Source organism: Crocodylus porosus, unplaced genomic scaffold, assembly GCF_001723895.1.
Source record: "Crocodylus porosus isolate Cpor-Errol unplaced genomic scaffold, CroPor_comp1, whole genome shotgun sequence".
NCBI classification, from domain to species: domain Eukaryota; kingdom Metazoa; phylum Chordata; order Crocodylia; family Crocodylidae; genus Crocodylus; species Crocodylus porosus.
In genome coordinates this window covers 21,339,182-21,364,313 of record NW_017728947.1, presented here as the reverse complement: position 1 = coordinate 21,364,313, position 25,132 = coordinate 21,339,182, and the positions used below count along the sequence as shown (strand labels likewise).

The 25,132-nt window shown below is 42.0% G+C and overlaps 1 protein-coding gene across 1 annotated transcript in view; it reads right to left on the bottom strand.

Annotated features, from left to right (window-relative positions):
• Positions 1-25,132, bottom strand: part of CCDC73 (coiled-coil domain containing 73) — an 80,228-nt gene that overhangs the window by 54,453 nt on the left and 643 nt on the right. Inside the window, exons 2-5 of the mRNA XM_019551020.1 lie at positions 24,939-25,013; positions 20,103-20,141; positions 7,957-8,092; positions 2,502-2,581 (exon numbers count right to left, since the gene is read on the bottom strand). Of these exons, the coding sequence (XP_019406565.1) occupies positions 2,502-2,581; positions 7,957-8,092; positions 20,103-20,141; positions 24,939-25,013 (330 nt within the window). The remainder of the gene's footprint in view (positions 1-2,501; positions 2,582-7,956; positions 8,093-20,102; positions 20,142-24,938; positions 25,014-25,132) is intronic.

Genomic DNA, 25,132 nt, shown 5'->3' with positions numbered 1-25,132 from the left:
GGGTCATTTGACCCCAGTATTCTTTCCTGCCATGGCAGGGGGTTGGACTAGATGATCTGCTCAGGTCCCTTCCGACCCTAGAAACTATGAAATTATGAAACTATAGACATTCATAAAATATCAGGATACTTTATTAAAGTATTTCCTAGCAGTCAAAGGAAGAAAAAACCAAACAGTCTGAATTGGCCCTTTTTTCTGCATCTATAAAAATATTCTCTTTTCATTTGTGACCTCTTAAACTTCAGGAAAAACTCCTTGAAAAAAATGTACTGATTTATTAAATAATTTTATTATTGGAGATGAAACAGTCTACTAATTTACACTCATTACTTATTTTTGAATACTTCTGATATACACAATACAATTTTATCTACCTTATTTCTTAAGAAATGTAACTAAAATTATTCTTGATTTTCGTTTAATCAGAAACAAATCTAATTTACCATTATGCAAAAATGTTTATAGAATTTGCGATTTCTTATGAATCTTAAGTATATGGAGAGTTTAGGATCAGATCATAATTCTAGTGTATATCTTTCATTTTCAATTATGAAATGCCACTTTTCTTAGCATGCACACAGTTCGTGATATAGCATGAGAACATATGCTATCTTGTGCAGATTACAACATACTTTTACAAAATTAAGGCTTCTATGCTTGACCTGCATCAAAATTGTTCTTCAGAGGAAAATTATTTACCTACAAAGCATTATTGGGACAGACCATTTTTTTTAAAAAAAAATTTCCACTTCAGTTTGTTTTCCTAGAGTATTTATTTGTTAGTATAAAGCTATTATTATTTGAGTAATATATTTGTGCAGCAGAAACCTTTTCTAAAAGCTATAAAACCTTCTCATGATTTACACACCCATGTCAATAATTCCACAGTGTTCTGCTTTATTGTTAATAAGTTTCTCAGTCTGTTTTTAATGATGGCAGGAGCTATACAATCTCTTGGATCAAACGGTCATTTTGGAACTTGATTGTTTTGCATGCTCAAGGTGTGTCTTATTACATTCCAATATGTGACCAAATAAGCCCTCACATTTAATTAGTGATTTATCTTTGTTTTTATTAAAACTATACCCATAAAATATATGTCTACAGTGGGCAAAGAACTAGAGATTACAAGAATCAAATAGATGAAAAAGGACTTAATCAATTAAACTGTCTGGATCTCAAGATACAGCTGATTTCTAAACCAAGTCTTTAAAAGCATCATACCCCAATGAATTGTAACAATGAGAAGTTGTGTGTTCTATTAAACAACGAAAACAATACTAAAAAGAATTTTAAAGCATTGTTGTACTCATCAACCTCACTTTTCAGAAAAGCAAGGGTGAATAAATGTCCAATTCATGATCAATTAAAAGGACTGAAATTGTAATTAATCCTTTGTCCTCCACTGACCAATCTTTACATTTTCAAGTAACAGTCTCACAACTCCTGCATATGTAATTTCACATAGCAGCCATCTGGGAAACAGGGGAGGAAGGGTGGGGCTCAACACCTGCCTGGTAATATCAGAGCAACAGCAATTCAATGCTTCAAGTTCAAGGGGAAAAAAAGCTCTGGACTCAAATAAATGGAGGTGGGAAAGAGACAAGGACAAATTGGAATATGCAGAGATAATGAATATACATGGCCACTATAAATCCTGCAGTTACCTTTACCTTTCTCCTATCACCCTTTATTTTGTTTCTCAGAGGACAGAGATAACTTCCCAGACTCCTCCAAGGTTGCCTTATTTACCTAATTAGGAAAGGGCAAAAATCGAAAGAGGATGTATGACTATTACTATACTATCTGCATGTATGAGGGACAGGGCAGAGCTCAATCGCCAGCTACCCTCAGTAACTATATTTCTCCTCCTCACTATCTTCAGTTATACTCCCAAAAACTCTCCATCAATTGTAGGCAACCTGAAATCCTTTTTTGCTCCTGTCCCAGCTTTTTTACTTCTACCAAATATATTAGTACAAGTGCTCTTTTTCCTACTCTGCATAATTATACTTATTCAGTAAACACCACCTTATGAAGAAAAGTTCAGCGTAGTGGCATATTATTCTCATTAATAATATTAATTATTGTGGCTGCCTATAAATTCATCATGGGGGGGCAGAAGGGAATTGGTGAGGCTCTACTCACCAAAGCGCCCCTGGGGGTTAAAAGAAATAATGGCCATAAGCTAGCAGACAGTAGATTTAGACTGAAAATTAGAAAGAACTTCTTCACAGTTAGAGTGGCCAAAATCTGGAATGGGCTCCCAAGAGAGGTGGTGTTCTCCCCTACCCTGGGGGTCTTCAAGAGGAGGTTAGATAGGCATCTGGCTGGGGTCATCTGAACCCAGCACTCTTTCCTGCCTATGCAGGGGGTCAGACTCAATGATCTATTGAGGTCCCTTCTGACCCTAACACCTATGAATCTATTAATCTATAATATAGCTTGTAGATATCCCAACCAAGCCCAATTAAACATTGCGAAATTCATATTATACTTACTTCTTTTAGATTATTTATTTCAGACTCTTGTCTTTTATTCACTGATATCAATTTCTTGTTAAGTTGTATTGCTTCTACCACTTGAATTAAAAAAAAATTTAAAAAATACATTTTTCAAAATATACCTTTATATTTTAAAGAAAGCAACATATGGTTTTATAAATTAAAATCTCTTTGTAAAAAAGAAGCCAAGGTTGAATATGTATTTTAACCCTTATTTAAGTTAAATGTATTTTAACAATTTATTATATGACACTACAAAACTACTGTGGTTGTACACAAAGAACTCCAGCAGAATTAGGCTCAAAAAGTGCTAGGCACGCTATAGCTTAAATTTCATGTTTTCAAAAAGGGAGTCGTTTTTAAAGAAAAGCATTCCAGAGTATTTCTTACATGTGAAGTATTAGCTGGATTTGACTCCATTAATTTTCAACATTAACATTTTTAACATATCTTGACCCTGCCCCCATGAATCAGGAGCTGGGAACTGCGCCCCATTCTTAGCTTCCTGGCTGGCTAGGAAGAGGAAGAAGCCTACACTGGGGCTTGGCTCTGCCTCCCACCCCCTCCCCGAGCCAGGAGTAGGGCTAAAGTCCCCTTGCCATGCCCCGTTCTCAGCCCCTAGGCTGCCTGAGAGAGGGGCATGGCTCCCAGCTCTGGGGGGCAGAGCCAAGGCCTGGCTGCAGGCTTCTCTATCTCCCTCCCTTCAGGTGGTCTGGAGGCTGAGAAGGGCCATGGCTCAAGGCTGTAGGGGTCAAAGCCAAGCTCTGGTGCAGGCTTCTCCCTCTCTCCACCCCTTGCCATTGGCCAGCCCGAAGTCTGAGGAAAGGACATTGCTTCTGATTCTGGGGGAGTGGAGCCAAGCCACAACTTCCACCCTTCTCCCCTCAGCCTGCTCAGAGGCTGAGAAGTGGGCATAATTAGGGGACTCCAACCCCACTCTCAGTTTTGAGGGGGGGTGAAGCCAAGCCCCACTATGGGCTCCTCCTCCAATCCAGTCTGGAGGCTGAGGAGCGGGCATGGCTCCTGGCTTCCAGCTCCGGCAGCAGAGTCAAGTCCCTGTTGTGGGCTTCCCTTCCCACCTCCCCTCAGCCAGCCCCAGGCAGAGCCAAGCCCAGGTACAGACTTCCCTCCCTCTCTACCTCAGCCAGCTGGAATGCTGAAAAGGGGGTGTGGCTAAGAGATTCCAGCCCTGCTCCCAGAGGGGGAGAGGGGAGATAGAGAGTGGAAGCAGAGTAATGGCCCCAGTTTCAGTTTCCCACCCCACTCCAAGGCTGATCCCAGCTAGGGATCCGATGCCAGGTGGGAGGGGTGGGTTTTTCCCCCACACCTCTTGCTCATCCAGCAGGGAAGCTGAGGAGGGAATACGGCTTGGAGAGTCAGAGGGCTCCAGCTCTCTGCAGTGGCCAGCAGGCTGGGAGGTGTACTCTAGTGTCCCCTGGCTATTCATATGGACCACTGCAAGGATCTGGCTGCCTTTCATTTGAAAAGTGAACATCAGTTCACTTGCTTATTGGTTCAGTCTATGCCAGAGGGTTCAGTCTTACTGTTCCCTCCAGTCTGTGCTCTGAATCCCTCTCTGTTTGGTCTCCTGGATTGCTTCCTGATTCCATTCTTTGCTTGATCCCCCCAGCTTCCTGATATGGACTGTCCCTGAAATCTGCTTGTTCTTCCTGACCCTGGGCAGCACCTTGATTCCCAAGTAGCTCCAGACCTGGCTGTCAAGGTGTTTTAAAATTTTACATCTAAAAAACAGGATTTCTTCCTCCCCACCAACTCCCAAATGTTAGTCCATTTGCCTTTATCCCTTGTACCTTTTCCTAACCTGTACCTATTTCCTGTCTCCCTTTTATTCAGTCCTTTTACAGTCCCTAGTACTGCACAGACTTCCTTTTTCCTTTCCAAAAAGGTCCAGGGAAGTTCTGCCCTGGCATTAGATATAATATCTGAATTTCAAATAAAATAGGGCTTAAAATGTGACAAACAGGCTTATGGGCAGCACCTTAGGCCTCTAATAGTTTTAGAATTATGCAAGAGAAAGGTTTTTAGATTGTGAATGAATTTAAAATACTTCTTAAATATCCAAAATAAAGCTTTCTAAAACTAAAAATATCATGGGTGAAATTTTGCCATGCTAATGTTTCTGATAAAAATCCCATTTGAATTCAGTAGGGCTAGAATTTTATCCTATGATTTTAAAAGCTGTCAGGGCTACAAGTCCAGGACTCATTAGCAGGTAGAAAAAATCTCTCCCAAATAATATAAATCATCTATTTTTAAATCTAGTAATTGCTTTCATACCCAATATACGAATTGTACTGAAAACAGTAGTTAGGTTAGTAATGCTCAACAAAGGTGATGCAGTGCCTTAGGGGGCTGTGACAGTCTTTGATGGTGCCCCCAGAGGGGGGAAATAAAATTGAGAAGATAAGTGCAGGCTTTTTTCTTCCAGCTGTATGCCCTTTTCCCACCCCAGCTACAACATGGATTCTTCCCTGCCAGCTGCTCCTCCACCTTCCTAGCTTGTCTTCAAGCAGGTAACCATTATAATAAATAAATATTTTAAATGGGTGCCACCCAGTTAACGAAAGTTTTGGAAGGATGACTCAAGTCTTTAAAAAAAGCTGAGAAGCACAGAGTTAGATATTGAAGGCTGTTTGTGAAATAAATGACCTCCTATCCTTTCTACATTACTATCTACATCTACATGCTTATTATAGCTGTTATAGACTGCAATAAAACTGAATTTTCTCTACAGTGAAAGATACCCTGCAGTTCATACGGTGAATAGATCATTTTCTTGTTGAACAGAAGCAGTTAGTAACTGTTATAGTAATTTTTTCCAGGTGTTCAACTTGGAAATACTGATAAATACATTTACTGATAAAATATGTTTATATGTATTACATATTTCATAAATACTGAAAGATATTAGTTTTCCATGAAACCACAAAAAGTGCTTTCTACATCGGACAAGCAAAGAATAGGGCTTTCCATGATAAAACAGGAAAAACAAAGCAAACAAACAAAAACTCATATAAAAAAAAATAGCAATGTTTTCCCTTCATTTGTTTTAAACATTAGGCACAGTTCTTTGTCTAAACTTAACTTAGAGGAATAACTCCAACCTGTAAAATGCCCAGAATGTTAACAGAGCATAGAACTTACCATATTTACTCAAATCTACGATGAGGATTTTTATCCCAACCAGCATAGATGGAAAAGTCTCTCAGATTAATATACAAAGTGCGGGGCAGGGGGAGTAGGCAGCTGCTGCAGCTCTAACTCTGGCCCTGAGCCCAGGCTGGGGCCAGAGTCAGACCCACAATAGCCTCCTGTCCCCGCTCCACTTGCCCTCTATGGCTTCTGCCCCCCCTTCCATCCACCTTACTATCAGGCACAGCTCAGCTCAGGCTGGACACAGAGCAAAGGGGACCTCTTTCCCCTACCCGGCCAATCAGCAGTGCTGTTGCTGCTGCATGGTCCAGCCAGAGCTATACTTCTACATGCTGTGTTCTGTAGAGGGAATAGAGCCTGAGCAGCATCTGATGGTAAATGGGGGAAGGAACAGGAAGAGACTGTGCGGAGCAAGGGGGAAAGGGCAGAGATTTTGAGGAGTGGGTAGAGGGGAAGGAGCAGAGATTATAGTGAGCTGGGGTGAGGAGCACAAAGGCTTGAGGGGGAGGAAGTGGGGCAGAGGGCAAGAGGGCTGCCTGACTCCCCCACCCTCCCAGCCACCTGATCCAGTTATCAGGTGACTAGCCCAGGGGCGGGCGATTATTTTGAGTGGAGGGCTGCTTACTTAGTTTTGGCAAGCCATGAAGGGCTGCGTGACAGGCAGCCAGGGGAAGATAAATATTCATTTTCTAAATTTTTTAGGGGCCCCGCGGGCCAGATAGAATGGCCTGGTGGGCCGCATCTGGCCCATGGGCTGCATTTTGCCCAGACCTGGGCTAGCCACGACTTTCCCTGATATAGCAATGGCGTGCGAGAGGGGATGAATTTAAGACAACCCTCCAATAATTAGATTCTATATCTGGAAATTATAAAAAATGTATATGTTTTCCAGATATGGAATCTAATTATTGGGGGGGTCATCTTAAATTCAGGGTCATCTTAGATTTGAGTAAATAAGGTACACTACCTAATCTAAAATTCTAGTTAGCTTAAGATTTTTAAAAACTTCCTAATCTTCACTGGTAGACCATAATTTTTTACTCTGGAATCTTGTTTTCCCCCTTCTTTTCAAAATAATGTTTCTATAAAAATATCAAATAATCAGTCTATCTATACATAAAAAATCTGGCACCCCCTGTGCCTGATTGGCAGAGGGGTCCAGCTGGCTGGGCCGTTTGCCACTGATCCCTAGGGAAGCGAAAAATGCAGTTTTAAATATGCCACAGTTTTCACTTCCCCAGTGATCAGTGGCAAACAGCCCAGCCAGCGGGGTCCCTCCACCAGTCAGGGGCAGGGGGATGCAAGTGGCAAAATGAAAAATATTAAAGGAGTTACTGCAGGGGCACTTCCAGCACAATTTACAGAGATTGACTGGCTATTTATTCAGTACCTAATGAGTTGTTTTTTTACCTGCCATATTATCTTCTATTTCTATATAATGGAGAAGATATGTCATTTAAAACAACCTGTATCAGAACTGTGGCTCTTGGTTGATGGCAAGCAGATGGCAGCTTATACTCTTTTCTCTAACAACAGTGAAAAAGTACTCTGTCAAGTACTCTAAGTCAGGGGTTGGCCATCTTTTAACAATAGTGGGCCACCACTTGCAACCCAGCCACCATTGTGGCCTGCTAATCCCCCACTCTTGCTGGACAATCCTCCTGCCTGTTCCCAACCCCAGTACATGGCCAACAAAGGCACAACTGTGATTTCTTTGTCAGTCTCGTGCTCCCGCCTATCCTCCCCATGAAAGACACCTCTGCTGTGGAGGGAGATCTTGGCAATGCCAGGAGCCCAAAGGTTAATACAGCAGCTGTCATGTGTAGGGACCTTTTAGTGTCCTTCTACTGTAGCTGCTGTCAGTCATCCCTGCTGCTGTTGCTGCCAATTCCTATCACCAGCAGTAATGGTAAATTCAAGGTAAGAAAGATGTGGCTGTAGGAGTTGGGCTGCATTAATCCCCTGGTTGCTGGTCATGCTGATACCTTCCCACCCTGCAACAGTGGCATCTCCCAAGAGGGGTAAATGAGACTGGTAAGGGACTTGGGCTACTGGGACATAATTCCTTACAAGTCCCCAGCTGTTCCACTGGCTATAGAGAATTTGCTGTGGGATAGTCAAACCTTCATGGGAGATTTGGATCCAGCTGCCGGTCCACAGGTTGCCAGCTCCTGCTGTAAGTGCATAATACTCCAAGATGCTGAATGCCTTCAACTCTCAGGATTGTAAAAATATTATTGAACTTACTACTGACAGGCTATATTCAAGGCATATTTACCATTCTGTTCTAATTTCTCATGAGCCTCTTTTGTCATTCCAAATTGACATGTGATAGTAGCATAGCATTTCTCAACTTCATTCAGTTTCCTATGATGCTCTTCTTTTGCCATTAAGTGTAACTGTAGCTTTTGATCCTGTTGGAAACAGGAATAAAACATTAGTTTAACACTAATTCTAGCAGCTATAGATGTGTTCCCTAAATTTTCAAGTATTATCATAAATAGATAAATCAAAGCATCAAAATTTCAAAGCCCTTCACAGCTTATCCCCACCCTATCATTTCTAATTCCTAGTCAGAAGGTCAATTCTCATCTCCAATCAGTTTGTCTTGCTATCCTTCACTGCCTGCTTGTTAAATTTTTGTGTTAAATTTAAATCTGAAATTGAAATTTTAAATCATTACATTTAAATCTGACATGTAAGATATCGAATTTTAGCCAATTTTTAAAAAATGAAATCTTCATATTTTCCCAGGCAGGAAGCAACTGTGACCACCTGAGATTCTGTTCCTGCCTTTGTTTCAAGGTAATTTGCATCATCATACATCCTCACAGGAGGTGAGAGACTCCATACCAGCTATGAACTGACTACCCAGAGGAGTTTTCCATCTATTGACTCCTCTGTGAAATCCTATGAAATATGAACTTTCACTTCTACCCAAGAGAACTTTTGCAACTGTTAATCCAATGCCAAAGTTTTTTGGGGTTTTTTTGCAAAAATCTTGTTGATCTAATAAAATCTCTACTATGAGTCCTGAGAGTGCCAGTGCACCCCTGACCAGCTGTGCTCACAGCTTAGGCAATGGGCGGAGAGCAGGCAGGAGTGCCAGTGCCTGCCTTGCAAGCGCCGACCAGGGAGTGGGGTGCTATTGGGCTCCCAGAAGCAGCCACAGCCACTCCTAGAAGCAGCTGCAGCAATTGGCTGCAGTGATGAGCCATCTTGCAATTGGCCACAGAGGGACCCCGCTCTCCCCAGTCACTGACTGGTCGCTGTGGGGGGAGCACATGCGCCCCCTGACTAAGGTGGCACCAGTTGCCCATGCTTTCTCCCCTGCTGTCCTTCATGATTGGGAGGAGCTCCCATTTCTTTAAAACTCCTTCCTTCTCTTTAAAACTCTCCTTTTCTGTGATTCTAAACAACAGTTTGTCTGCTCCAAATGTAGTGGGGAATACTGACTCATTGTTTTCTTGTATTCCTCAATATGTCTGTATTTATCTATTGTCTACTGTTTATGCTTACATTGTATGCATTTTGGGGCAGGGACTGTCAGTCTGTTTTGTCTCTATAGTGCAAAGCATAGTGGTATCCTGGTTCAGAACTTGGACTCTTTGGTAGGACAGTAACATAAATAGTAATTAACACAACAAAGAGGACTCTTAAAATCCTGGCATAGTACAAAGAAACTTAAAGGAAAATTTCTTGCATGCATACCAGCCTCTGGCTTCTTTACTGTTCATTCCATCCAGGAAGAGCACACACCAAGTGCAGATGCTTCCTGAGCCTAAACCCAAAACCTTGCTAGGAAAAAAGTTTCCAACTATTTAGTTGATCCAATAAAAGATATCAGATTTATCCAAAGAACCTTGTCTGCCAAAGGAAAATAATACCTTTGAGTCATCTGAGTAAACTAAATTTGAATATATTATTTCCTGAAAACAAAGTGTAACAAGAGCTCAGCTGGGAGCCCTGTTACTGAGATAATTACGGGCATGGATGACCCCACCAAGTGAAGGGAGTTACACACTAGGGGAAGGTCAGGGTGATTAGCCCACCACAGCCAGTATAAACCCAGCAGCTGGGCAAACACACTTCACCTTCAGGCAGTGGAAGACAGACAAGGGACTACTGGACCCCAGAAGAGGGAGAAAGAGAAGCCTGACCTGTGATCCAGAAGGGTGCCAGGACCATGGGACTCAAGACGGCATGGCCAGTCAACCGCAAGGCAAGATACTTCCCCAAGAGCTGCAGCTGCTTCGGTGAGTGCAGGGAAGAACCGGGGCTTTGGGAAGTGGCACCAAGGGGAGCTCTGAGAGAGAGTGCTCCCAGGGCTGTGCACGGGCGGTAGGAGCTGGACCAAGCCACCGGCCCCACTGGGACAGCAGTGATGAGCTAAAATGCCTATACAAACTACGACGGAGCAGTGGGGGCAGCTCCCGAAACAAGGCTCACAAAAGACACTGAGAACGTGCTTGGCTAATGAGGCAATTAGCAGCAAGGACTATGTTTAGTTCAAAGTATCTATGAGGCATCCGGTGCTGAGTTCGCTTATCGGCCATACAGGCTTCTCTTGCTAATGAAGTAATTAGCGAGGCTATTGCAACCCTGTAACCTCCTGTTGTGAAATAAAGGCTGCACTGTGAGATTTTACCACCTGGGTAGCGTATGGTGATTCCTCGCTCCTAAAATACCACTAAATCTCTCTCTTTTTCCTTTCAATCTAAGCCATGGCAGGCGAGTCCAGGGGGAAACTAAGCTAGGACCAAACCCCCTCCCACACAAATAAACATCAATTACTTCTAAACAGTAATCAGGGACTTTAGTAAATTGTGTCTTCTAAAGGAAGCAGCTGAAACAAGGGCGGGAAAAATATGGCCCATGGACTGGATCTGTCTTGCCAGGCAATTTCATCTGGCCCACAGGTGATCATCGACAAATGGTACCCCGCCCAGCCCTTCTGCCCACGAGGGTGGGAGCAAGGCACCCACATATACACCCCATCCCAAACTTACTGTATTGTACCTTGTTTCCACAATTATGCGTGGAAGGGCCTGGCCCAGTCAGCAGAAGGCCCTCAGGGTGCTCCTGGAAGTGTGCAGCTCTGACCAGTGCTGCATGTGGTGGAAAGAAGTGCAGCCAAGATGGCCCACCTCTACCACACAGGGTTCTGTGCAGCACATGTGCATCTCTTGCACTTGTGCACCACTGGGAGAAGCCCCACACGATGAAGCTTGCTGCCTTCACCACTCCCTGCTGTGCAGGTCCTAGGACTCCACCAGAAAAACTGCATTTTTCGCTTCCCTAGGGATCAGTGGCAAACGGCCCAGCCAGCTGGACCCCTCTGCCAATCAGGCACAGGGGGTGCCAGATTTTTTATGTATAGATAGACTGATTATTTGATATTTTTATAGAAACATTATTTTGAAAAGAAGGGGGAAAACAAGATTCCAGAGTAAAAAATTATGGTCTACCAGTGAAGATTAGGAAGTTTTTAAAAATCTTAAGCTAACTAGAATTTTAGATTAGGTAGTGTACCTTATTTACTCAAATCTAAGATGACCCTGAATTTAAGATGACCCCCCAATAATTAGATTCCATATCTGGAAAACATATACATTTTTTATAATTTCCAGATATAGAATCTAATTATTGGAGGGTTGTCTTAAATTCATCCCCTCTCGCACGCCATTGCTATATCAGGGAAAGTCGTGGCTAGCCCAGGTCTGGGCAAAATGCAGCCCATGGGCCAGATGCGGCCCACCAGGCCATTCTATCTGGCCCGCGGGGCCCCTAAAAAATTTAGAAAATGAATATTTATCTTCCCCTGGCTGCCTGTCACGCAGCCCTTCATGGCTTGCCAAAACTAAGTAAGCAGCCCTCCACTCAAAATAATCGCCTGCCCCTGGGCTAGTCACCTGATAACTGGATCAGGTGGCTGGGAGGGTGGGGGAGTCAGGCAGCCTATGTCACCCTACAATATGCAAAAGTAAGATTGCATTTTGAGCTATTATGCAATCACCTTTATATACATACGACACAAACACACACAAATCAGGACAAACATTTGTTTTTAATAAAATTAAAATATCTTATCATGGATGTTTGATTTTTAATATACAATTTGTTTTTTTCTGGTTCCAAGATGGCAAAACCCCTTCCCAAAAGGAGTACTTCCAGGGGCAAGGGGAGGGTCTTCCAGTGGCAAAGGTCTTGAGTTAGGGGGCAGGACTGCTGGTCCCAAGATGGCAACAAGGGGCTGGGGCTACCCTTGCAGCCCTCAACAGCTCACCAAAACTCATTAAGCGGCCCTCCAGTCAAAATAATTGCCTGACCCTGAGCTTTACCATCAAAAAAAAGCTGTCTTTTGATTAGCTATTTGGACAGTTTGCCATTTGCCAAATATGGCTTCTGATGACAAAGAAGAACTTGCTTTATTCCCAATAAAATAAAGCAGTCTGGCTTGCTACTGCCTTGATGGGCAATACTCTGCTCTAGGCAAAGAGGCCTTAAAATCTCAGTCTTAAAATGCTCCTCCTCTGAATACAAGATAAAGGAAATCTGAAGCAAGCTTGCAAAACAGAAGTGGTGTGCTCCTGGAGCTGAAGTAGGAATCCGTGGAATCTCACTTTTCCATCCTAAAGTCTAATACGCCATGAGAGGGAATGATTGCTGTGCCCTTCACCTGTAATAAAGATAAGCTGGGATGGGGAGTGAAATTGATTGTGGCCATGTGGTTTGCTGGGGCAGTGATTTTTTAGTGGAACTAGGCCAGAAAGATAGCACAGGATCAGGAGGCTTCCTGAGAAAAGGCGGAAGTTAACTGCTGTCTTCTGAGGAATATGCAAGGAACTGAATCATTAGTCAGAGGTTTTGCAGTAAAACACAAGTTGAGAATTGTGAGGCTAGAGTCTGAGGTAAACAGAGGAGTTTCTATGACAGGGGATGTGAGGCAAGATAATGGGGAAATTATCCATATCAAAATCCATTTGCTTAGAGGGACAGATTCCCCCAAAAAAGAAAGCAATGGCTTATAAAGTAGTTCCTGCCATTTTTTCCCCTTAAAAGAATTATTTTCTTAATTTTTAGATGCAGTATCCATTATAAATGTTCTTTTTTCAGCTGAAAATACTGTGGTGGATTGATTCTAAAAGGCACTATGAAAATGAAATTTGCATTTTGATCAAGATTCCTTATTGCTATTAATATCTGAGACTATTAAGAATAAAATAATTTTGAGAGAATTTATTTTTCACGATTTACACTCTACTTTTTTTGTATCACTCAGCTTGGAAAATAAAGTTAGACTGTTTTATAGATTTCATAGACATTAAGGCTGGAAGGGACCTTGTAAGTTCATTGGGCCCAGCCCCCTGCCCAAAGGGCAGATTTTGTGATGGTGCCCCTTTATGCATCTGTTTGCAGTCTCTACAGTTTGACTGCCTCTTACCCCAATGTACACAATGTACACCTACTTTAAAACCATGTTCAACAATATGATTTGCTATAAAAGTAAACACTCCATAGACAAATTACATAAAGCAAAGCACCAGTTTCTACAGCTCAAAAGCTTCCAGCAAGTTACAGTTTCTTTGCTTCCCTCCCCAGACCTGGCTCCTCATTTTAAACTGTCTGCTGTACATTGGGTTCATTTACTATTATAAATGTATTATTTAGCATTATCTATTATTTATTTGTTGATGTGTTTATTTATAAAATTTAAAATAAATATTTATAAATGTGTTTATAAATACTATTTATTATTTATTTATTAGTATTATTTAGCATTATAAATGAACATTAGTAATGTTCATTTAGCATTATGCTTTGTTTCTCATACATTAATGCCATGTTGTTTGTTTAGATTTCAAACAGCACATGGAAACTAGAGTGGAGGAATAACCTAAAACGCTTGGCCCAGTTCCTCATATATGGCTAGGGATAAAATATTAAAGCTCAAGGAGGATGAACAAGAATTATATTTGTGTTTCTGTAACCCAGGATCAACTGTCCAGGAGGCTAATAAGGTAGCTGAGGATCAAGATGTGTAGGGAAGAAGTGGTAGTCACCCCTTTTCTCTAATCTTCCCCTCTATCTCAGGGGCAGGCAATTATTTTGGCTGGAGGGCTGCTTAACGAGTTTTGGTGAGCTGTAAAGGGCTGCAAGGGTAGCCCCACCCCTTGAGAGGTGCTTCACCCCCTTGTTGCCATCTTGGGGCCAGAAGTCCTGCCCCCTCCCAAGACCTTTGCCACCAGAAGTCCCTTCCCTTGCCCATGGAAGTACTTCTTTTGGTAATGGGAGTTTGCCATCTTTGGTTGTGTGTTGGGTGTGTGATTTTTTTTGTGGGGGAGGGTGTGGTTGTGGGATTTGTGGGAGAGGGTTTGTGGGTACGGTGCATGGAAGTCCCCCCCTGTGCACACCCCCTAAGCCAGTCAGCACCTGCCCCCACCCCACAAAAGCCCAGAGCCAGAACACCCTGCAGTGCCTCCCTACTCCAGACTCACCCTGGCAGGAGCGGAAGAGTCAGAACCTGAATGCACAGCCCCGACCCAGCCCACCCCGTGCCTCCTCTGCACCGCCCACCTGCTGAGCATGCAGCAGGGCTGGGGTGGTTCCATGGCTGGACTGCTTTTCTAGGTAGCCTACACGGCAGCAGCTCCTGCCAGTTGCCACTGCCACTGGCCCCACCCCTATGGTACAAGTGCACACAGCCCCGCCCTGGACTGCCCCGTGCCTGTCCCAAAATCACCCACCCCAGCTCAGCAGCAGTGGCAGCCAGACATAACCTGCTCCTTGGCATGGGAAAAAAGGAGCCCTTCCTCCTCACCACTCCCAGGCCCTTCCTGCTGTAGCTGCCTGGAGCCTGCTCTGTGTTGCCCTTTGGCTGCTCTGCATTGCCACCGCTGCCCTGCTAGGCAGCCTGGAGGTGGCAGTGCTGGTGGTGCAGACAGTGCAGCCCTGTGTGGGCTCCAGGTGGCTGCAGCAGGAAGGGCTTGGCAGCAGCGAGGTGGAGAGGCTGCTTTTCCCCAGTACCAAGGAACAGTTTCTGCCTAGCTGCTGCTGAGCATGGGTGGGTGAATCCAGAGCAGATGCAGGACAGACTGGGTCAGGGCTGTGTACGCTGGTCCCCACTGGTATCACGGGCCTGGGGCAGGAGTGGTGGCAGCCAGAAGGAGCTGCTGCTGCCTGGACTGCCTGGACAGCCACGGAGCCACCCAATCATCACTGCATGCCCAGGGAGGGTGCAGGGGCATGGCTGGTGAAAGGAACAGTCTGGCAGCCTCCTAGAGTGCCCTGCCAGCTGGCCAAAGCCAGTGCAGGCAGGTTATGATCCCCTCCAACCAACAGGTGAATGTCTGTTGGGTTCAATGGTGCTCTAACTCATGGTACTTTGTTTAAAGCACCATGAGTTAGAGTGCCTCCCTGACAGGGTGCCTGCACTTGTGTACATGACCCAGGAGACGCTGCTTCTTCTCTCTCTATCCAGCATCAATGTCTGATTTGTTGCATCATTCAGGCAACAAATCTTGAAATGAAATCAGGTTTTCTTATTTTTAAGGAGAGTCAATTATTCTTACAGAATTTATAGACAGGTGATATTACAAAACATCTGTACATTTACAGACAGGTGGCAGACCTGCCATGTCTACTGTACATTACCAGGCCTCTACTTTAAGGCCGGACTGTTCAACTAGTGGCCCATGCAGCCCCTGGGCTCTCACTCAGCTGCATCTCCCCCATGACTGAAGCTGCAACAGCAGCTGGGGTCTCTAAGCTCCACCTTCCTCCTCCAGCTGCCCCTTCCTTTCTTCATAAGCAAGATAATAAGAAAATTATCTATAGAGATTGATCAAAATCCATTTATGAAGAAGCATGGAGAGCTGAGGGTGAGTCCAGGGCTATACCAGGAGATGGGAGATCAGCACTGCATGCAGAGGAGAGACTGCACCTATTTAGGGCAGTGATGGGGGGCCACATTGTAGCAGAGGAGATCATACTATTTGGTCCATATGCGACAGCAGTGAGGAGGCTGTTGCAGCAGTGAGAGGGGATCATGCTCACATGTGTCTGTTCAGTGCAGCAGTGGGAGGAGCATCTGGTGTAGTGGGGGAGGGGAAAGTCTATGCAGCATGCCTTGTTCAGCTTCTGCAACATGAGGCCCCTGGCTGGTGTGACCCCTGGGGGCTTAGGAGCTGGACACCCCTGCTTTACGATGATCCTCTTATAGCAGAGGTGGACAATTATTTTGGGTGGAGGGCCACTTACTGAGCTTTGGCAAGCTGTTGAGGGCCACATTGGTAGCCCCGCCCCTTGACAGGTGCCATATCCCCTGGTTGCCATTTTGTGACCAGAAGTCTCACCCCATAACCCCTGACTTTTGCCACAAGAAGTTGCTCTCCTTGCCCCCGAAAGTACTTTCAGCAAGGGGTTTTGCCATCTCAGAACCAGAAAATTTCCAAGTTATATTCTAAAAATTGAACATCTACAACACTCATTAATTGATTTCAAAAAATAGTTTTGTCCTGATTTACATGTGGTTGTGTAGTGCATATAGAGGTGATTGCACAATAGGGGTGTGGGGTGAGGGAGCATGTGGGTGTGGATATGTGGGGTGTGGGTGGGTATGGGGTTTGTGAGGCCTACCAAGTTTCAAGAAGATCAGTGCAGGGGTTTGGGAGGAACTGTACCCCAAATTTTTGAAAGCAAAACTCCTGTCACATCTACGTGTTACAACACAGGGGGTTCAAAACTGCAAGGGCAGTATCTCTTACTGAGACCACGAAACCTGCCAAGTTTCAAAAAGATCAATGCAAGGGTTTGGGGGAACTGCACCTCAAGCTGCAGACAAGCAAAACTCGTGACATGGGTGACAGTGTGTGTGTTAAGGCACAGCGGAGTGACAGCTGCAGGGATGGTAGCCCATGCTGAGGCCACAACACCTGCCAACTGTCGAGGAGATCAGTGCAGGGGGGTTTTGGGGCTCTGCACCCCTAGCTGCTGACAGGCAAAACTTGTGACATGGGTGCTTGTGGGACTGACTGTGTCTGTCTTGGGGCAGTTGATTGTCTGTATTGATTCTTTCCTCTCCTTAGTCTGTTTTTGTAGGTGCTAATTGATTGCAATTAACTGTCTATATTAGCTAGGTATTGTGTATTGAGCTGGTCCCTGAGTGAATTATGATTGATTGGTAACTGGTAACACAGTAGCTTAGCAGCCAGGCATGCAGTACTGTCTCCCACACCCCAAGACAGACACAGTCCCACAAGCACCCATGTCATGAGTTTTGCCTGTCAGCAGCTAGAGGTGCAGGGCCCCAGACCCCCCTGCACCGATCTCCTCAATAGCTGGGAGGCATCGTGGCCACAGCCATCGCTGCAGCTGTCACCCTGCTACACCTTAACACATGGCACAAGTTCTGCTTGATTTGCAGCTTGACAGGCAGTTCCCCCCAAACCCCTGCACTGATCTTCTTGAAACTTGGCAGGCTTTGTGGCCTCAGCAAGAGCTACCATCCCTGCAGTCTTGACCCCTCTGTGTTGTAACACATAGATGTGACAGTTTTGCTTTCAAGAATTTGGGGTGCAGTTCCCCCCCAAGCCCCTGCACTGATCTTCTTGAAACTTGGCAGGTTTCATGCTCTCTGCAGAGTCTACCACCCTTGAAAATTTCATCCAAATTGGACAAAAAAATAACAAAGTTGTAGATATTTTATTGTTTCCCCATTATACCCTATGGCCAGATCTCCAAGGTGGCTCCAAGGTGGCTCCGAAGAGCTTTGGAAGCTCCAAACCGCTTCGGGAAGCCTAACAAGGCCAGCACTTTGAGTTGGACATGCTGCTTTGGACCCCAAAGCATCCGAAGCTTCTCTGGATCAGAAGCTCTGTCCAAGCCTCGCACAGCCCTAGTAATTACCGTGTTCTAGCCAGCCTCTGCATCTTGTGTATCAGTGTCCCCATGCTTCAAAAATGCTGTCAGGGATGGTTGAACTAAGCTCATCAAACGAGCTTTAGTTCAAGCACCCCCGCCACCATTTTGAAGTTTGGGGATGCTGATGCATGAGATGCTGAGGTGCTTAAATTACAATGGCTCTCAGAGCCACTCTACTTAAAGCATCGTTCCCCCCATCCCTGGAGCCCATGTAAAAGTGCCCTGCAGTACTAGATTTAATGCTCATTAACTAAAGTGAATTAATGCATGTGTAGAAGTGCCCAGGGATCCCAACTCTACTCCCCTTTATTCTCTAAAAAGTTCTGTTGATTGCAGTTGAATTATTCTAGGAGTAAACTTGGAAGAGTTGAACCTAAGTCTAAAGGAATTAACCCACTGTGACAAAGACAGCCAGGGAAAATAATTTCTATACATTTTCATATATATTCCTTATAATCCTATATACCTATTACGGTTCTAGGAGTATGTGAATTACATAAAGGAAGCACACATCCAATGTAAGTCAAAAAAGAAAGTAAAAACAGAGGAATTCTATGAATTTTCCCCCATGACACGTCTAGAAAATTACTAGGCTGTCATAGGGTAGAGACAGACATCACCAAACAAGTGGATGAAGGTGTCATGACAACCGATCCACTTTATTTGGTGAAACACACATTATCGATTGTCCTACACTGTCATGCACAGGAGATGAAGGTCCCAATGTGGGGTGACACAGGACCAAGGGAATTCCTGGCACCTTGTGCCTTCACACTGGGGCCTGTGCTGACCTGTTCCTCCATATGAAACATGGGTTGGCATGGGTCCTGACAAGGATGAGCAGGGTGACTTGGGACCTAGAGGATTTCCAGCACCCTGTGCCTTAACACTGGGAGCCAAACTGACCCATGCCTCTACATGAAGCATGGATTAGCATGGGACCCAGGGAATTATCAAATCCTGTGCTTCCATGCTGGGACCAATGCAGCCTTTCTTCACTTCCTCTGGAGATCCCAGAGCAGGTCTTTGTAAGCAAGGAACCCCAATGTTCCCCACTTATAGATAGCATCCTGAGAATCCCCTGGGTGCATCTCTGTAAGAAGGGAAAGCTAAACAGATGCTCCACAGGCTTGAGGGGCCTGATCTTGCATGAGAATTTCTACAGTGCACAAGCCTCTCAAGCTCCCAGAGCTTGAGAGCTGCCCACACTCTACCATCCCAGAACAAATAGATGTCAGCCACAATAAAGCGGCACTATTTAATGCTACCTTTTGTCATGCCACTGATGTGGTGTGGCAAAGAGTAGAGATGTCTATTGGCTTGTCATTTGTGCCATCAAAATCTTTTTTATGGCAGCACAAATGAGATGTCAGGTAACATCTGTTTCTACCCATAGTGAATCAACACTTAGACCACATCCAAAAACGATTACTTAATAATTAAAGATATATATAGATATAGATATATAGATATAGAGAGAGATAGAAAGAATTTTATGTACAAACATACACATATATATATAATTAACTGGCATATATACTTCACTAGTTTGTAGGCAAAAAATGTTGTAATTTAAATATTCTCTTCTATATGAAATAATTGAACATGGTATCTCAGTAAAAGGCAATAGCTGAAGTCATATAAGCAAATTCAATATTTTGTATTTTTTAAATATTTTCGAGATTATCAGTAAAAACAAATGCAAGTTAAAAGTGAAATCACACAAAACACATTTTATGTTCCCTTTGATCTTTAACTTGTAGCCTTATCTCCCAGGTCAAAGGACACATTATTCAATTTCACCATATTTTGTGTAAAACCACTGTAGCGTTGAAGATGACTTTCAGTACAAATGTCATGGTACTTAAAGCTAAACTGGACTCTAGTTTTTTGAGCTTCTTAATTAAAATCACAGTTTATAATGGTCTGACAATATTATCTTTATTCTTTCCAGTTGAGCAGCAGCAGAATTTTCACAGCTTTTATTCAATCAAGCCTGGCAATGTTTCTGGTGCTTTCTTTCACTTTCTAAAACATACAACAGGATTCAAAGTGACTAAGCTGTCACTCTATATGAATTTATATTCAATGTCAGAGGGTGTAAGTTGCCTCTCTCCTTATTTTGTCTGCTTGCATGAAATGCAGAATCTACTGAAGAATTAATTAATAAGTAACTGGAAAAAATCCCAAATGCCTTATCCATTTTGCTAAAATGTTTACTTTAAAATATATAACATAGTGGATGATTACCCTTCTTAGGATGGCCAAGTCATTTTGATAAACAATTCTGCAAGTGTCAGGGTACATTAAAGAGAAGAGAAAACAAGTATTTAAGAGATTTATTGGGGATGCATGCTCTTTTTTAGTTAATTCTAACAAATAATTGTTTCTTAAATTTTGTGAGTATTTTCATTATAACCCTCCCATGCTTACATTATATTGTCATGGTAAAAATTCTTGGAGTCTTTCCTCTACAGTGATATAGTTTTTGCAGTTACTTACCATTTCATTCAATTTCTTCTGTAAAGTGTAGTTTGAAATCTGTAAGAAAATAAAGCTACATAACTAAAGTTGTAGTAACCACTCTTCTTTACAGAACTTTTTTGAAGAAGGCCCAGATATTACATTTTCCTTTCGTATTTTCATGTGCATTAAAGATTTAGCTTCATGTATAGCCAACCCAATGAAGCAATATCCCCATTTTTAATTCAATGATTATGGCTCATTTATTTTAGGATTAAAATTACAATTTATTGAAATATCTAAAAGATGCAAAAAAATCGCAGAAATTCTAATATAAACAAATTAATGTATAAGGGGCATACATTTTTGTAATGATACATAATTATAATGCTGCAGTGCTAGAGCTGCAGTAGGGGAGAAGCAGTGGGTGAGAAAATTCTGAATGTGCCGTGTTAACCCTTCATCTCAGCATCCATCCTCTGCCATTGTGTGAGAGGATACGGGGCTAGATGGATCTATGCTCTGACCCAGTAAATGGTAGCTTTCATGCTTTATAAAATAGGTTTAAGTGGACTTCAACTTAAAAATAATGTGCTGTTTCATAAAGTGTCTTTGTATATTTAACAGCATTAAAATCTGGGTTCAGTGCCCAAATGTAAAAATGTCAGCTCCTGCTGTCTATGAAATATTTTGGTGCATATTCTGCATTCTTTATTAATTGTGAAATTCACATATGAAGTCAGTAATACAATACTTTTCATTCTATCAGTATCTGCTATGGAATTTCATTGATATCAATGGGAATCTTGAATTCAGTGACATTTCAGCAAGATCTCAAGATCTGCATTCTCAGTTAATGGCTGCAAATAGGAGATGTTCTTATGATAGATATCATAAAGGGATAAACAGCAATAGCCAAGAGCTGTGTTGTATGAACCTCATGCAAAAATATGTTATTTACAGAAGAATTAAGTCTAGAGAACAAACAATTAATTTAACATGGAATTTCAGCACTTCAAGAAATAAGACTGCTAGGTTATAACTTTGAGCAAAAATGTTTTAAAGAAAAGAATGCAGAAGTTAGAGGTATTAAGAATTCATACTTAGGATCCCAGAACTGATCTGGAAACTCCTTTTCTATTCTTCCTCTTTAATTTCCAATCATCTTTTCCTCTTATTTTGCCTTTTTTCCTCTAGGTATGTTGGCTCCCCATAATATTTCTTCTTCCCTTTACGTTCTTCCCCTCCCCACTTGTTTTCCAGTTTCTTGTGTTCCTCCTGCACATCTGCACTGTCTTCCTGTCTGTCCCCTGCCCCTTATTAGATCTCCTTTTATTAGTGATCTGTTTGTGGGTAGCAGAAGCTGTCCTAAGTCATGCCAGGACTGAAACTGGCCAAAGATCAGTAGAGCATAAAGGTGGTTTATAGCCAGTATTATGACCTCCTGTCCTCTTGAGCAATGCACAGAGCAGAATTTACTGGATCCAAAGACTGAATCCTATTGTGCTGTTATACCCAAGTATAACAAGCTGGATTAAGGAAATTTAACCTGAACTCTGAACTTCCTTGCTTTGGTAAATTTAAATCATACCTTTAACATAATGTGAATATTTTTTATTTCAGTTTATCTTACTTAAGAAAAGCCAGCAGAATCTTTATTACTCTTGCTGGCCATGTATCATGTTCAGCAGACCATGAGGTACACTATACATCACCTGGGCTATGTCATGGTTTGAACAAGGCAAAACAAATCCTTGCAGCTTTTGCACAGAAGACCAGCCATGTGGAAGAATTTCTTTTGCTTTTAAAATACTCTCAACACTAACCAAATGATTAAATATGTAGAGTATAACACTAAAAAAAACCAATCTATTTATAAATGAACATTAATAAGAACAAAATATGTAACAAATAACAGCAAAAATGGTTTTTATTACTCAGTCCTATGTACTGAAAAGAGAAATCTAATATAAACAAATGAACTTCTTGCAAAACATTAATAAGTTATTCATAATTAAAATGTGGCCTTCAAGATAATACAAGGAGTCCTATATACACATCAAGATAAGCCATTAAAATATCTACAACTGTTATAGTCACTACTTCAAAAAAATGGCATTAAAAATGGTTCCAGATGATCTCAGTCTAATTCTGCTTTGTGCCACAATTAGCTTCAAATTTTCTCCATCCACATATATTGGTCCATGTTGCCTCACTTATTTACTTAATCTCACTCTTTAGGAAATGATTTTAGTCTAAATTAGCGTAGGCAAAATTATCAAGGAAATACTCCAGATCTCATACACACAGCTCTGATTCATCAGAACACTTCAGCAAATGTACTGTGTTGAATCACAGTCAGACAGAGAAGAAGCCAGATTAATTCAAACAGGAAATTTAAAATGTATTCTCTTTCCTTTAAAGGTCCATTATTAGGAATTAACTGTCTCACCTTTCTCAAAAAAGAGAAATAAATGATTTGCAGTCTGATTTGGAGTTTCATTCATATGGACAGTTTTAGTCACATTTTTAGCCAATTAGTCTGAGCATATAATAAAACCTAAGGATTTTTAAGGGCCTCTAGGACCAGCTGAAGAAATCTGAGAAATCACTGTTCAGTAAAATTATAAATACTTTCAAATTTGACAGAAAATCTTACAGAAAAAAAGTAAGACTAAGCCATAATAAGAAACTAATGAATCTATGTATCCACCAACTAACACTTTAATTATATATATGTACACACACAGATACATACACACCTGATGTGCACGTGTGTATGAATAATGTGCTGTTCAATATATATAATATAAAGGAGCTATAATATGCAGAATCTGGAAGTCTATCCATAAATAATTTCATGTACCCATGCTTGCCAGCACTAATCTGAAACTTTAAAACACTTGTATGAACAGATATCACTTTTGCATATACAGCAGCAATATTTAGTGGTCACTGTCCAGAAGGATGTCACCAGCACGTTAAGTGAGGATGCTGTAATAGAAGGGTGCCATGTCACCGTCTCAAGATACATTGGCCCATGCAATTATAGAGTAATTGTCTTTCCTAATTTCTTCAGATTCATAAGTCAGGTACCAACTGAATTTTGCGTAATTGTTTAACATTTCTAAAAGTACAACCACAATTTGATTTACTATTCTGACTTAAAAATACGGAAGGAGGTTTCCAAGCAGTGAAAGAAGCAAAGCCACACTACTAAGAATCTTTAAAAAAATACTTATCATTAAATGTAAAAGGTAGGAATGAAGAGCTTAATATCAGTAATACAGGAATAACAGCCAAAGTCACCTTAAAAAATGTTAAATGTTAGGTTCACTGGAAAAATTCTAGTAAAGCATACACCCCCAATCTTGCTGAAGAGTCTCCTTCCATTTAATTTGAAATTGTAACATAACTATTTTGCTTCCAGGAGTGGAAAAAATGACTGGCCCACTCAGCCAAAATCAGGAAAATAATTAGAAACTAGCAAAATCTGACATTCTGCAGCATATGACAATACCATGAATTCTCTCCTTTAAAAAAAATTCCCTACTCTCTAAACGTTTGATTTTCTTAACATTCTTTAAGAACAAGGTTATCACTGGTCATCTCCCAATATACTTTGTTATAAGTCTTGTCTGGAGATTTCCCCTCATTTCAGCAATGGTGACCAGCTACTATTATAGCTACACCAGTGCAATGCTGTATGTAGACAAAGTAAAACATTGTAATACAGTTCAAAAAGTATAGTTTATCCTAATTCCAAACAGCAATAAGTTTTCTCAGTGCAAGTAGTGGGTTTGTCAGAGCAAGTTAAAAGCCTGTATGATACAGGACTGTTTGCAAGTCATAAAATAAAGGGAGACCATGGATATGATTAGGGAAAGGACAAAAGGCACACACAAAGAAGGGGTGTTGGATTGAGGCCCAGTCAGGGCACCTGCATCTTAGAGGCCCCAAACTGAATCTTCCAGACAAGGCAAGGAAAGGATCTGTTTTATTCCTCTGCAACCAATAAGGAAGAATGAAGAAAAAGATGAAAACTCTGGATAAAGAAGCATCATTAGCCCAGATATCGTCACAGGAGGAGGACCTTTTCCTGAAGGGCTAAATTAGACAACCTACATGAGACACTATGTCACTATAGTAATGTGCTATGGCGACTTAGCATTGGTGGGCACAAACTGTGAAGCTGCAGCTACATCACCATAACTATTCACTCCCTCACTATAGTGAGTCGCTAAGGTGGCATAACAGCTAAAAATAACTGTGCACCACCAGCACAGTGTAGTAACAACTGTTATTGCACTGTCATTTAGTACTTTCTAACAGAAGTACTAAATGATGGCACAGTAACAACGGCACCATGGGACATGTGTAGATGCACCCTCCAAATACTGATCCAGAAGGATGCATCCATTGATCCTTCTGGATCATGGTGTTTGCTTGAGAGGTCACTAGAAGCTTTGGTGCATAAGCTTAGGCAGGAGTATGGAGGAGTGGAGGCTGCCCAGACCTTCCATTCCCCCTTTAGACTATTGAGCCAGAATCCAAAGGCCAGACTGAGTCCAGACATTTAGTGCCTCCATGGCTTTGTTATATGCTTATCTGGAAATCAAACCCACGAGGTAGACAAGGATTCTATCACTGAACTACAACAGCAGGTTCAAATGCTGAGTAACAGTAATTTCATACTACTAAGAAGAAACTAAAGGAGCAACTGAACTTATATACTGGAAGGCAAGGTGCACCTGTACTAGAAAAAGACAATATTGGAAAAGACCCAGTTTAAAAATAAAAAACTATAAAAATAACCAACTTCCCACTTAACTGAAGCTAAAATATTTTAAGTCAGTAGTTTACAATGATTTTTACCTGTAATGTTTTTAATATTTCCTTCAGACCATCAATTTCCTTTTCTTTTGTTTCTACAACAAGTTGATATTTTCCCTTTAAATCAAAAGGTGTACATTAGTATTTGAAAAAAGAGAATCAGTATGACAAAATATCGTCAACCTAGTATATTAGGAAAGTAATCTTATATTGTGATAGATTCTTTATTATGGACA